The sequence below is a fragment of the Peromyscus maniculatus genome, chromosome 14, assembly GCF_049852395.1.
Source record: "Peromyscus maniculatus bairdii isolate BWxNUB_F1_BW_parent chromosome 14, HU_Pman_BW_mat_3.1, whole genome shotgun sequence".
Taxonomy (NCBI): domain Eukaryota; kingdom Metazoa; phylum Chordata; class Mammalia; order Rodentia; family Cricetidae; genus Peromyscus; species Peromyscus maniculatus.
The window spans coordinates 60,546,141-60,561,401 of record NC_134865.1 but is presented as its reverse complement, the minus strand read 5'-3'; the positions used below and the strand labels follow the sequence as shown (position 1 = coordinate 60,561,401).

Below are 15,261 nucleotides of genomic sequence, written 5' to 3'. Positions count from 1 at the left end.
CTGGTGCTGATGATACCCCAAATTCAGTGGTGCATAAAAACCGGCAGTTTTGAGACATCTTTTCCTATCTCCCCTGTTCCTGAAACATACATCACACGGAGGATCTTAGAACACCCTACAATGGAATAAGACACATTTCTATACAGCAATGCCTACTACCAGAGACCCTGTTCCTGCTAGACACCACGTGACATCATGCATAAGGTTCAAGCAGACTTTACAGGGAAGCAGAACCATCCCCAACACTAGACATGGGGTTCAATGAAGGGCAATGATCACCATGGCTTTTTAATTTATTTAACATGTTGTTAAAAAGCAGTAACCTTTAATACACCCTATACATTCATCAAAATCAACAATTCTTCCCACATACATGGATAATTCAGAGTACACATTGACAGGTTGATAGAATGATAAATAAAGTGATCTATACCTTTACTTCTACCTACAGAAAGGAAGCAGAAGATCCAGTTAAGGAGAGGAAGCATGGTATCCACCATGGAGGCGGCAAGAGAGAGCGAGAGAAAGAGAGTGGACATCAGCACACTGTAAGTACACTGAGAAGAAACACACATGGCAGATCTCAGGACAGACAGCACAGGAAGTTGCCCCACATCATCCTCAGGAGGCAGCACAAGGCAAATGCATGATGGGAGGTTTATGGAGCAAATGCTGGAGTCAGCCCACACTGCTTCCATTGGCTTCATGATTAAGCTTCATCTCACTCATTTCTTCTCGGTTATATCCTTAGACACATGGCAAAGTCTGCATGCAAAAGTATAGCACAGCCACGTGGATGTGAAATTGCACACGTATAACCAATCTTAAAGAGCATGGTTAGGGAAAATCTTTGAGAATCTCAGTTCTCTTGTATTTTCCCAACATTCACATGAGACATGAGGACCAGGCTGTGGCATACAAGTATAAGGGGTGCACACACAACACACATAAATAATACAAGTATTTGTGGACACCAAATATTAATTTTGGAGATTCAGTGGGAACCAGGCAGAAGCCCCTAGCTCCTGTGTGCAGGAATTAAAAGAAAGCAGGGGAGAGGAATGATGGCTTTAAGGTAGTCATTGTAGGGGTAAAGAATGGGTGAGGCGAAGATGGAACAGAATGAGAGGACAAGGAATGAAGTCAAAGTGTTTTCTTAAGTCAAATCAAGCCTCCAATAGTAACTTAAAACCTAAGTGGCACCATCACCCAGAAGAATTCTGCATCTTTTCTTGAAGCCTCCCATCTCAGCATCTGTGTTTGCATAGCTCTTTTCTTTTTTCTCGAAGGGACACTAGCCTGAAACATGGTCATACTTGAAGGCTGCACAAGTGTACATGTGAGGCTAGAGTAAGGAGCATGCTATAGAGTCTCCAAATGCTGTTCATACCAATTGGGATCTAACCTTCCTATGGTGCATTAGTGTGCCTGAAACAAGCTAAGTTAAAATTAATCATATCAGTCCATCTGCCTGTCCTGCAATACTAGCGATATGATGTGTGCAGTACTCTGAGGCACTTGAAATACCAGAAGACCATACAAAGAGAAACCAGGAGCACAGAATTGGAGAACGCAGGAGGAAGTCCTGTCATAAGGACTCTGATGGCCTGCTTTTATGGTCACTTGTCATCAAGTGTGGACTGTTAAATTTCAGCAATTCATAGAACTCTGTTCATATTTCTTTAAAGGGAAAGGCTTTTCTTTCTCAAATTATCCATATCAAGCCCATCCCCTACTCATACTAACTTCACAATACTTGGTGTTGTGTCCCCTCACTAAGCTACAGGAACAGGCGGTCTTCATTCTAGTCCATAATCTAACCCTAGAGGACTCACTTGATCCTCTCCTTCAGATATATACTGATATCTGCTCTCTAAAAAAACCAACACCATCTTGAAATTTATGGAGTCCACACCTTGGTTCATGCTCTGGAATACACTTATATTAGAAAAATAGCCTTATTAATTCAGGATGCCCTCAACTGCCCACCTCCAACTGCTAAATAGTATCTTTCAGCCCTGGATGGTTACTTGATCCAATGGCATCCCCCTTATAATCAAAAGGTCAGTTTGAGAGAGTAGGGGGAGGGAAATGGCCCTGTACTCTCCAAAGATAAAGAAACAAAAATCTTATGTGGAACTCCTCCACATCTTTCTTTTCTTTGATCCTCCCAAAGGCACATTGAGTTTGATGTGTGTTTTGAAAAGAAACAGATAAGAAAAATTAAAGAACAGTCTTTTGGTGACAGGGCAAAGCAGGTAGACCAGTCTTGCAATCACCCCAAGGCTTGGAAGAAACACAATGGTAACAATTGAACAGTGAAGCAAAAGACAATTTTAAGTGGGCTCGGTTCTCAGATCCTGATTTGGGCTGATAATGTGGAAAATTTTTACTGAGGAGAAGAAGGCTTCATTCAAAACCCACCCCATGCCTAGCTGAGCTGAATTTCCTGCACACTTCATTCCCTGCATATTTGAATATTTTAGGTTGCAGATGCTGAATTTACGGATCTTTATATGCAGTTTTCTTCAGGGTGTATAATGAGTTAGAATCCTACCACGAGAACATTAGCATGTTCTTTCGGTGATTCCTTTTATTCTTTTATAAAGAATTTAAAACAGTAACGCCCCCCCCCCCAAGGGCTTCCTTTGACCAGAAAGGGCAGAGTGTCATTAAGATGGCAATGGAATGGAGGGGTGGACACGCGGTGGCAAACCTTTACCCAGAGTAAAGTTCAGGGACAGACCCTGCTCCTTACTCCCAAGCTGGGCCCCAGCCTGGGGCCGAGGAGCAGCAGGAGGAAGTTAACTGCCTGGTTGCTCTGAAATTAGCTTCATTCACCCCCATTATCAACGTGTCATGCCTTATTTCATGCTTCCCTCTGAGAGGCAGCCCAGCAGGGCAGTGCCCCGCCTGGCCCAGAACCACAAATGGTAGGGAGGAATGGAGAAGCTGGGAGGAGGTGGGTCACCACAGTGCATCAGGAAAGCTGTTCCTCAGCAGCAGAGTGGCCATGGCTCCCACCCTGGCCCACAGCAGGAGGCACAGGCAGCAAATGGCCTTCTATGGAGGAGGCTCTGAATGACCAGCCAGAGGCACAGAGGCAAACAGTCAGGCATCTGCAGGACCACAGCACCTACCTTGTTCACTCATCATAAGATGGGAAAGGCCTGAGGGGGCGAGAGAGAGAGAGAAAGAGAAAGGGGAGGGGGGAGAGAAGATGGTTAGAAATCCCAACTGCAAAGCAACATTCTCTTAATTGTTGCACAGAGGGAGGTATACTGAGGACACATGCACACACTCAGTAGCATGCAACACACCCTGAACACCAGCCCCCACGCTCTGGGAGAAGGCTGGCCCTCTCCCATCTAGAGAACAGATTTCCGTTCACTGAATAATACCAAGAACTTCCTTTTTATTGTTATTCTAGGCAATCCATAGGATTTGTGATGGATCTACTAAGATTAGTTCTCTGGCAAAGAGACTCGAAAGTATCGGGTTAACAGTTTCTTTCTTTCAAATTACTTGCATCAGTAATACATGTTCACAGCAGAAATTGGGGAAAACTCCAAGAATTTAAAAAAAAAAAAAAGAATCAGTTAAAATCTCACCATTCAGTGAATGCCATCCATCCCCCCCACACACACACACACCATGCATTGTATCATTCTCTGCATAAACTGAACATATCAGCATACTTCCTACTTGCAAGGGTTGCTCAGACTACCTAGAGCCATTTCTGTTTTGTTCACTTTAGCCAGTGATAACCACACTAGGTCTCCTACCTCTTCTGCTACACTACCAAAGTCTTCCATGTCCGTGAGGGAAGCCCAGCCCTGAACTGAGTGGATTAAAGCAGGCAGCCAAAGTCCCAATAAACAACTAACAGGACCTCTGGAGAGTCCTGACAGGGGGCACACTAGGTTCTTCAGGACTCCTCTGGACAAGGGAAGCATTGGCTCTGATAGATCTGCTAACAGCAAGGGTTTCCAACTGCACAGGAGCCAACTACACTGGCTGTTTGCTCTTGAACTGCTTCTGCTGCCATTGAAAATATCTCACAAAACCCAGATCACCCCCCGAGAGCCTCTACTAGAAGCAAAACTCAGGGATATAGAAGATTAATAAAGGACAAAAAAAAAACCCTCTAAAGTATGGAAATCTCTAAATGTTTTTGGAGATTACTAGAGATTTAGAAAAGTAATCAGAGGCTAAATGTAGGTCAAGAAACTGACTTTTAAAAGATCAGTGATATATTAAATACATAGACACACGTGCCATAAATGTCATGGACTCTATTTTTTGAAACAAATTTCATTAAACTATAATCATATTTTAAAAGCTCAGGTTCTGGCATTCAGTGCAGTAGGACCAGGATTAATACTCATGGAAGAGTGAATCATGCCAAAGCAAATGAGTCTCAAATTTGCTTTGTTCAAAAAAACTTTTTTTTTTTTTTTGGTCTTCTGCAGGGCTGAGGAATAGAAGGAAGAGAGGAGAAAAGAGCTTAGATTTTAGAGGAGGAAGCATACAGAAACATCCTTTTCTTCACAGCTGATGGTTCTGGGCCAAGCCCTAGGTACCAACATCAAGGTCAAAAGCACAAATGGGAAAGGATGTGGGGTAGGGGCCGGGGTCTGCGGAAATGAGGGGACAGAAACAGAGCATACATAAATCCAGAGAGCTTTGTCACCTATGAGAAATAAGTGTAAAGATCTGGGAAGATATCAGTATAAAATAGGATGCTTGAAAGTTGTTTCTTCTTGGTGGGGCGGGGAGGCAATTGTTATACATCCGAGACTGGAGATGCTTACAACTTCAGCAGGAGTAAGGAGATGGGAGATTCCACCTAAACCAAAAATATATCTAACATTTTCCAAAAGAAGAGTAAATGGGCCACTTGGTAGTAAACCCACCCATGGGGCTCCAGCTAATGTACTTCCCAAAGCAGATAAAAAGTGAATATGCAGGACCCCACCCCAAGCAAGCTAAATTAGAATCCTGGGGTGAGGTGGGGTGGGGATGGAAGGGTTGCTGGGACAAGATCTGAAATTTAAATCAGTTGCTCACAGGATTCCCATGCTCAAAGAAATTTGAGAGCTACCCCTTTATAGTGGCATATAAATCAAATTCTGGTAAATTAAATTGTATGATAAATGTAGCAAGAAGAACTGGATGTTTAATGGAACCCTGCAGTGGATCTTTTTGTGAAGGGAAGAATCTTTTTAAAATGCAAATAACCTACCACCTGTGTTTTTTAAATTTCAAAGACATACTTATCAGGTTTTATTAGGCTACCTACATAGTTGTAGCATTATCTCTCAAGTAAAAGGTTCATCCTCTTCCTCTTCTAAAAACCTCAAGTAGAAGTATCAAGCCAGGAATGCAGCTTTAGGATCCTAATGTCAAACTTTGGCATTGAAGAGAATAAAGCAAAATAGACATGAACGCCAGGAAACAGGTCTTAGGAAGGGAGGAGGCCGTAATGTGGGGCTTTTAATTTTATTTTTTTGTGAGGAGGATTTTACTTTTTTTTTAGGAGTTGCATATTAGTATCTTTTCTTGTACAAACCTATCTTCAAAGCTTACAGAATTTAGTTGCCAATAATTCCGGAGGACTCTGTTCTATTCTAGAATTCTTTTTCTTCCCTTTCTGCCTCAAAACACTATTTGCCATTTAAAATCTCAGCAATAATTGAGGAAAGGGGGGGTCATGAGTTGGGGAGGCACATGGGAAGGGTTGGAGAGAAGGAAGGGAAGAAATGATATAGTCATATTTTAATTTAAAAAAATAGCAAATAAAAAATTTCAGCTCTTTCAACTGCTAATGAACGTATCAACAACCAACAGACCAAGCTATGCAAATATTACTATATGCAAAGCCTGGGATGAGGAGTAGGAACACAAGTAAGTAAAACTCAGCATCCTTGGCCTCCAGGAATTCTAGCAAGGAAGGAGTCTCTGTGTTTATATTCACAGGCGCACACAGATGGCTCAGTACTAGTGTGTGAACGTGTGGAGGAGAACATTTAATAAGTGGCTCCAGAGACAGATTAGAACCTCACCTCTGCTACTTTATATCTTGTAACTTTAAGAAAATAGCTGAATGTTTCTGGACTTTGATTTTTTTTCCCTATCTAGAAAATACGGATATAATAATGATCAATTCATATATTGCTTTGAGGTTTAAATATACTCATACAAGTTGATGTCAGTGGTTATCAACCTTCCTAATGCTTCTGTCCTTTAATACAGTTCCTCATGTTGTGGTGATCCCCCCCAACCATAAAATTATTTCATTGCTACTTCATAACTGCAATTTTACTACTGTTGTGAATCGTAATGTAAATATATGATATGCAGGATATCTGATATGTAACCCCCAGAGAAGTTGCAACCTACAGGCTGAGAACCACTGGCCTAGGCCTACATATGATAAGGGTTGTATAAGGGTTGCTGTTATGCACACCATGCTATGAAAATATATGGACACACGGAGAAACATTTATCTATTTGGTGTCTGACACAGTATATGTTTGACAGTTGAATGAAAAATAAATAGGTAGTATATAATAGTTAAGTACCAAATTATAAATCCATGCAAGAAGGAGCAGGAACTGATGAGGGGATATTGCATATTCAGAGAAAGTTCTTGCAAGACAGGGAAATTTGAAATACAACTTCAAAAACAGCTTAAGGACTGAGGGTATGGCTCATTTTTACCTCAACCTTGCAAGCATGAAGACCTGAGTTACAGTCTTAGAACCCACATGAGAATGCCAGACATGCTGCCTCATACAGGACAGGAGAGGCAGAGACAAAAGGATCCCAGTCTATCCTAATCTGTCAGCTTCAGGCCAATGACAGACCCTATCTCAAAGGAAGTAGACAGCTGAGGTTTCCCTCTGCCCACCTCCCCCCATACACATACCTGTACACACATATGCATACATACACATACATTTAAAAAATGGTTTAAGATTTGGAGAAAGAGTTAGCATTATGGCTAACTCCATCACCTCCTAAGACCACCCTGTTCTGCTTTCCAGAAATAAGGGCAATTCTGGGCACATGACAGGCATGAAATAATATACTATATGGAAAAAGCAATAGACATATATAATTAGCTTATATAAAAATAGATAATCCTAATAATCTGAACATGGAAGCAATAAGCTTCAAAACTAAGGAAAATGGCCTTGATCTTCCAGCTGATGGGAGACACTGAAGGTTCATGGACAGGAAAATGACCTGGAAAAAACAATGTTGGGGAAGACTATTTTTGCAATAGCAGGGATGAAATGAATTAAGGAAATGAGACAAAAGAAGAAAGATCAGTCATAGGCAAAGGACTCAGTGATTATCAAGTAGCAGAAAGGAAAAGGGAGAGAGAGGATTTAGCAGGCTTTGATGATGAATAAGATGCTTTGAGGAGGGGCAGATGAGAGATGGGGAAATGGAGAAACAACAGAAGAAATAGAGAAAGTGAAATGAGGTGGGGAAATATATTTAGAGTGGAGGGAGATAATGGGTTCTGTATCAGACATGATGAAGTCAAAGAGAAAGAATTTTCAAGCAAAAATGCCCATCAGGCATTTACCACTATAATGAAATGGTCTGAGAGGGGATCCAATTGAATATAAGGACTTAAAACACTCTCTTCATGGCACAGGAGATAAGTGAAGGAAGTCTGAAGGAAAGGGGAGATAGCTCTGTCTTAAAAGATGGGAGGATCTGAGGTAGTTTTCTATGTATTCAACATTAAAATATTCTAATTATATTTTTTAAAATAGAAGAACTATATGGTTTCCAACAAAAATTATAAAAAGTAATCCTCAAAAAATCTTAACAGAGAAGCACATAATTAGCACAAAAAGAAGTGGTAGCCACACTGGATATAGGTTATATGTATGGTTGATGGGGGAATGGGTTAAAATGAAGATGGGCTTTCTGGTCAACCACAAAGGACAGTCAAAATGCATGCTAACATCAGTTAACCCCATGACTACACAGCCAGCCTCAGAGCTAGCTTGCTGGCTTTGGTTGAAATATGGCATTTATTCTGGATCTGGCATTCCAAGGCTGTCATAAAGACATGGGCTGAGTCACAGGCCCATAGGAATAAAAGGAATTATAACTTTTAAAAACAATCCTATCTTAGATTTTGGATTTGAGCAGATACTAAATTATAACTCAAAATTCAGCTCAGGAAGAACTCACATAAGGTAGGTATGGAGCAGGAGATGTGATTAAGTGACCCTCTGATAGGCAAGACATTAAAAGTTGCCAACATAGAATTCTTAGGGAACTATACCACCTTTTAAAAATATTTACAATAATAATAGAAAGAAAGAATTAAAGTGTCTTCTATCTGAACCCTGATAAAGTGCTACTCTAGCTGGATCTAGGAACATGCTGGACCTCAACAAGGTATCTCATACAAAATGACTCCCTCTTGTTTTGATTTAAATACTACTTGTGTCTGTATATCTGTGGCACACAGGTTCCTGGAGTATATACTAGAACAAAAGAAAAAAAAGTCAATCAATTAGACATGTAAAATTGAAGTTGCCTTAGAACAGACTGTAAATCATATGTAAAGTATATGCGAAATATACATATGGCTACCTAAACTATGTTATACCCTTCAGAAAAACCCCTGTGGAGATAGCTCATTTTGCCACTCAGGAAAAAATGGAAATAGCTATGAAATCTAATGGTCATGAAGGAAGCCTGTCATGAGAATGACTAATACAGAGACTAGAAACCATTTGTTAAAACAGGCATGAGGAGGATACTATGTTCAGGAACCAGGCCAGAAGTTGAAGATCTCCATTATTTAAACGAATGTTATCTCTGTCTCAAACCAGGATCACCCCATCTGCCTGAGAGGACTTTCAATTAATTCATCCTTCCTTCCTTCCTTCCTTCCTTCCTTCCTTCCTTCCTTCCTTCCTTCCTTCCTTCACCTTAGCTGGGCAATTGGGAAACAGGCTGGGCAATTTCAAAACAGGATAGAGGAAGAGCAAAGATTCAGGAAGGAAAAAACAAGATCTTTTCCAAGATTTTTAATTCAAGTGAAAAATTCTCATTAACCATCTCTTCTTTTTTTTTCTATACCAAAGAAGCAAGATTAAGCATCACTAATTGCTGCAAGCACCAACAATGAATCCTTACAAAGCCACAGAGATTTTTTTAATTATACAAAACCAGAAAGTAATGAAACATTCACCTGGTAGTTTCAGAACTAAAGAAACAGGGAAGATGGAAAGGTTAACAAAAAGCATGCCGGCAATGATCTAGTCTCTAGGGTGAGGTGACTGGGAATCTGAGAGAGTAGAAGAAAAAAAATCTCATGCTGGAATTTGCATTTTAAAGAGGGAAGTAGATTAGTATATGTATTTCTATTCTTTCTATTTTTTGTGTGTTTGTGGCAGGTATATATGTGTGCACATCTGCACGTGGGGTCTGAGGTTGATGTCAGGAAGCATCTTCAGTCACTGTTCTACTTTATTCAATGAAGCAGTGTCTCTCAGTCAAAGCCAGAGCTCACCAATGTTGCTAGTCTCACCAGCCAGCTTCTTCTGGGGATGCCCTGTCTCCACTCTCAGAGGCTGGAATTACAGGTGGGTCACAATATCCACCAGCACCTATGTGGATTCTGGTGTTCTGAAGATGTAAACTCTGATCCTCATGCTTGAGGAGTAAATGCTTAACTGTTTCTAAGCAGCCACAAGACATATTTCCATCTAAAATTGAGATTCTTCCTTTCTGGGGCCATTTCTTGGGAGTTATTGATCCATCTCCCTCTTGATAATGCAAATCTGGACATGAGACATGTTCAGACTCAGCTTGTGACATCATTGTGTGAGAAGATCACCAGGACAGACAGACTGAAGATCTCCCCTGAAAGACAGGAGCATGTTATATAGGGCCTCTGGGACAAAGGAAGGAGGAGGTATGTAGGCTGAAGTTTGCCACTATGATGAGACAAAGGCACAGAGAGTGGCAAGAGTGCTTAAAGGGAAGAGGAAGAAAGGCTCCACTTAAGTCCACAGCTGCCTCCGACTAGTTCTTCTCTGGGAAATTCCTGACTTTCACTACAGACAGTAGTCTCCTTTTCTACCAGGAGTTAACTCCTACCTGACAGCCCAGTCCAGGACTGATTCATAGTATGCTCAATGACTTAAATGCAAACATTCTTAACTCACGATCCAGATGTTGTGATGACCTACAGCTCAGATGAACAGCTAATTTACCAGCTACTAGAAAGGGGCTCTTAAAGGATAGGAAGAAACAAATAAATGAAATTTAATTTTAAGGGCTAGGCTTGATCGTGTGTGCTCACAGTCATAGAACTCAGGGGGCTGAGGAAGAAAGATCATAAATTTGAGGCCAGCTTGGGCTATATGTGTCTCAAAAAATATTAAGGGGCAAATATAAATTCTGGCACATAAGCACAGACCCATATCCCTAACACTCCAGAAACTAAAAAGTTCAAATCTCCCCTCTCCTCAGCACTGACTGTTGGCAGGATTTAGGGTCAGAGGATGGGATCATATGTTAGGAAGGGAATGAGTCAGGTAGGTTACGAGGAGCCCAAAGTCATAGTAAACACAGAATGGCTGAAGGGACTTTGATATTCACTCAGATATTAGAAAGCTAGGTAAAGATATGAGCACTGCTGTCAATCATGTTCAAAGTTGCACATGCAATATGAAGAGGCATCCAACATGAACAGACGGTAGAACAAGGAGGTAGTTCCATGAACTAGAAATGCAATAGAAGATAATCCATGTGATGCTCTAAGCGTTAGCTACCCAAAATCCCTGTAACACTAAGATTCATGACCACAAAGAAACCAAGTAACATAGTGCATGGAATCAGATGGAAACATTGACATTTGGCTCATTCTTACCTATTATGAAATAATAATTTTAATTGGTTCAAGCTACTATTCTAAGAATAGTACCCATGACCACAATGGTAGGTGTCAAGGAAAGCCTACTACCGCTCCAGCCAAGCTATACAAGCTTCCAGATGGTTACATAACAGCCATCCTAGGCTAATACTTGAGAAATCCCATCTTTCCCACAAGTTTGGCAAAGTACTATGGATCAGTTGAACAGATAGTCTAGCAATGATGGTGGTGGTGGTGGTGATGGTGGTGATGGTGGTGGTGGTGGTGGTGGTGGTGGTGGTGGTGGTGGTGGTGTCCAGAAACACAGTAAAGAAAGGGTCCTGGTGCTAGTTTTTTAAGCAGGGACCCACTAAACACTTGCCTCTGAGTTTTGTCTTTCTATGACTTAATCCTCATCATCCAGCCCTTTGTAGGGCAGTATCTGAATCAGATGATCATTGTTTGCCTGTGGGCCAACCTTGTTCTGATAGCATGGTGACTGGATGGGACAGAAAATGCTGCTTCCAATCATGACTATGAGTCACTGACAGCTTTGGCATGGCATAATCACGGGGTCAAAGACCTTTACAGCATTCTCCTGATCTATTTCTTCTGTTAGAGGCTAGAAGTGACGAGATTTCCTCATGAATGAATGCCAGAGATGGCAAAGAAACAAAAGCAGCCCTGCTTTTCTCTCTAAGGGTTAAAGGAGCAACAGGAATGACTTTTAGAAAAGACTCATCCTACAACAGAAAAACTCCTTGATCTCCCTGTCACGAACTTCTCTGAAATCACTTCTCATTCACGAATAACATAAGACCAGAAAGAGCAGCTGATGTTCCCAATGAAAGAACAGCATCCAAACAGATCGTGGTATGCCAGATTTAACAGAATCAAAGGGTGGCCCCATGCTAAGTGAAACAGACCAACTGTGCAAGTCCAGGAAGGGGAGCGAAATGACTTAGCAGTGCACACAAAAATAGTACAGTTTTCATTGACTTCAAGTTCTGTTTAACACTAGAGTCAATAAAAAGGAAAGCTAAAGTGTTTGGTGCTGCCCTGAATGGGTCTAGAATCTAGAACAAGGGGAAGGGAGATGTCTGTAATGAATTGATCCCAATCGTGCCCATAGTACTGTATGCTATGTGGGCATCCTTCTTCAGAATAGGTATAGAAAAGAAAAAAAGCTCATTTTTCAGGGAACAATGACCTAGATGAAAGAATAAAACCCTTAGATGAGAATGGCCAAAGAAACTGGAGATGTTTTAGTCCTTAGAAAAGAAACTCCTCAAAGACAAAAAGCCTTGACTTCAAACACTTGGAGTGTAATTAGATCTGTTCCATGGGTCTCCAAGGGCTGGAAGCCACACAGGTGTGGAACGCTGTAGCAAGTGAGGATAAGAAAGAGCTCTCAAATACTCTGCCCTGCTGGAACAGAATGAAAAGACCAAGGGATCAATGCGCTGCTCATTGCCAAAGGGGTTCAAAGTAAGTCTGAATAAAATTTTACACAAAGGATTTAAAACTTTGCTCCAGAGTCTTAGTGACCCGTCGGGTCCCTTCTATCCAAAACAAACTGATTCTAACAAGATTCTGCGGCAGGCAGTGGGCATGTATCACAGAGAAGTCTCGATTCCCCAGAGAATGCAATATTCCCTACACCACAGGAGCCCATGGGGGCCCAGTGGGAAAGGGGAAGCTGGCTAAATTGTAAGGATGGTAGCTATACCTCCTGATGTCCTAAATGCTATTGGAGGAACACAAAGGGGGGGCCACCCATCCTGCTCTTTCCGCCTCCCTCCTTCCTCTAACATCCATGTGCTTGTAGGCTTAAGAGTGAAGCTCTGCACCCCTCATCGTCCACATGACTTTCTTCCAAGCAGCAGTTCTCTAACTTTGGCCTTATTAGACTCACCTGGGAGAACTCTTTCTGTAATGAGGCTGCCTCTCCTTTATTAACTCTCCAGGCCATCTTGGTGCTCTGCAAACTTCTGCTCTCTGTAATCCAAAGTATAACTCAAGTCCCAGCTCTAACTCAAATCCTGAGGTGTGGGGCAAGTTAACTTTTTTACGCCTCTTTCTAAATTGTCTACCTCTCACCTATAAAACATGCCCCCAGGAACACTGTGATGATCACATGCAGCAACATGCAAAAAAGTACACGGCACAGTTCAAAGCCCATAGTGTGGGCTTGAAAACCTGTAACGTCTGTCACTGTTTAGAAGACTGATCTATTCAGGGCACCTCTCTGACCCCTCCCATGGCTCACCAACATTTTGATTGACTGACGGATGGATTTGAGACATCTTACTACATAGCTCAGGCTGGCCTTGAACTGGCAATGTTCTTGCCGTAGCCCTCCCCTCCCCTCACTGCCGAGCGCCCTGAATTATATGTATGCACTACCTAGCTAGGCCCAACATCATTTCTCTAATAAGCTGGCAGCACAAGTGGACCCCTGCCCACTGTATCCTCAGATTCTTCCATTTGTGCTCACAGTCAGCAAAGCTGCTCCACAAGGGAACTCACTGTCCTGGACTCTGGGCTACATTCCATCTCCCACCCCTCCTGAGGCCTGGCCCAGCAATCTGGCCAGCACAGCCTATGTCCTTATGAGCCCTCCATAGCTGGTCTAAAGCCTGACGAGGTCTCCATGAACAGGCTGTGTGACTTAGCTGGGTGAGGTAGATGTTCTATAGCCTCATTTCTCCTGAGAATAACTGTTCTGTACTATTCTCGTCAATGGTGTTCTGAGTAGCACAAATCTCTGCATGGGTTTTCCCATATACCCCAGGATGCTTGGGACTTATTGTCCTTTACTACCAAGTGCCTCTGGTGCCTCTCGTCATTGAAGTAACAAAGAAGCATCCCCACGAGTATCTGATGAGCTCAGACCACGGTAGATATTTCTCTAATTCTCATCTTGTCCTCCAGAAATGATAAATGGAATGTGACTAAAACTATCATCCAGTGGGTGTGGTGGTGTGGTGTGCCTTTTTAATCTCCCTCCCTTTCCTCTTCTTTCCCTTCCTTTTTTCCTTCCTTTCTTTTTTTCTTTCCTGCCTTTAACAGAGTCTTGACATAGGGTATAGTCTGACCTCAGACTGATTATGTAGGCCAGGCTAGCTGTGATCTCATGATCCCCCTGCCTCAACCTCCTTAGGTTTGGGATTAGAGGCATGTCCCACAGCTACCAGCATGGATCTTCCTTTCTAAGGCAATAAAGGAAAAGATTTTAAAAGTCCTTAGAGAGAAAACATCAAGCCATGATTTTAATATAGCCAAAGAGGAAGGCAGTCTTAGTACCTTACTCATCACATACCGCTATGGGAGCCAAGAGAGTCTTCCAAGGCCTGTATTGGGCAATTGATTAGAAATTGAGCAGTGTTGGCCCATCCAAGGGCCCCCTTCCAATTCAATTACACATAGCAGAGGTGGATTTCTCTGTAACCTGGATCTCCCACCAAGCTGGGTCTAAGAAGAGCACTGAATAAAAAAACGATTCAATTACTACCTGCCGTACAGTGACTCCCAATAAAAAGCCAACTTCCATAAAATCATGGGACAAAACTGTGGGCTGAGTTGTGGACATTCTCCAGCCATTCAGGAAGCATTTATAGTGTGTCTGACAAGTACTGGAACCCCTCTAAGCTAGGAACACACTGTAATAAGTAGGGGTGAAGTTGGTGGCATGTATGCTTTGATAGAATTCCCTTCAAGATGTCTCCAGGACCATAGAGATCAGAGCTTATAATGTTTTCTGCCAACTTTGAATGTACTGTCAGCTGTGGCTCAACTAACTTGAGTCAGTTTGTTCATAGGTAACATACACCTAGTAACAGCATCTACCTTATGGGGGTGTCTAAAGAATGAAATCATATATGCAAAACTTAGCATTTTGGTGCTTGGCTCAATCAATGCCAAGCATTTTTCCTAGTGAGGTAATAGGAGAAAAATCAAGTGGGACGATTAGCCAAAAGAATAGGAAAGAAGAGACAAAATATGCTCCCAGTAGTGCTGAAGACATGAACTGTTAAGTCTTAGTGATAGGAAGACATTCTTTCAGTTCCACAGTATCTCAATCAGATGATCTGGTCATAAGCACTCACAATGGACAGAGCCTGAAAGCTCCTCTGACTCAAATTCTTCACATTAAAGGGGAGAAACCTGCTACCCTGGAAGGCTACACTCTTAGCCAAGTGCACACAAATCCTGAATATAGCAGGAACTGTGCAGAGGGAACCTTAGACGTGATTTAATCTTGGAGTCTACCACACCTCTTTCTGACCTCGAGCAAAGGGCATAGTGTCTTGGAGCCTAGGGTTCTTCTGTAAAGGGGTGGAGGCCTGACACGTGAGTCC

At 42.0% G+C, this 15,261-nt stretch overlaps 1 protein-coding gene across 15 annotated transcripts in view; it reads right to left on the bottom strand.

The window, feature by feature from the left end:
* Nucleotides 1-15,261, bottom strand: part of Nrxn3 (neurexin 3) — a 1,618,850-nt gene that overhangs the window by 1,494,258 nt on the left and 109,331 nt on the right. For all 15 annotated transcript variants that reach the window (XR_013044430.1, XR_013044432.1, XR_013044431.1 and 12 more), the window contains exon 4: nucleotides 3,141-3,170. Coding sequence is in view for 12 of the 15 variants with exons in the window: in XM_076551152.1 (XP_076407267.1) it covers nucleotides 3,141-3,170 (30 nt within the window). In the remaining 3 variants the exon portion in view is untranslated. The remainder of the gene's footprint in view (nucleotides 1-3,140; nucleotides 3,171-15,261) is intronic.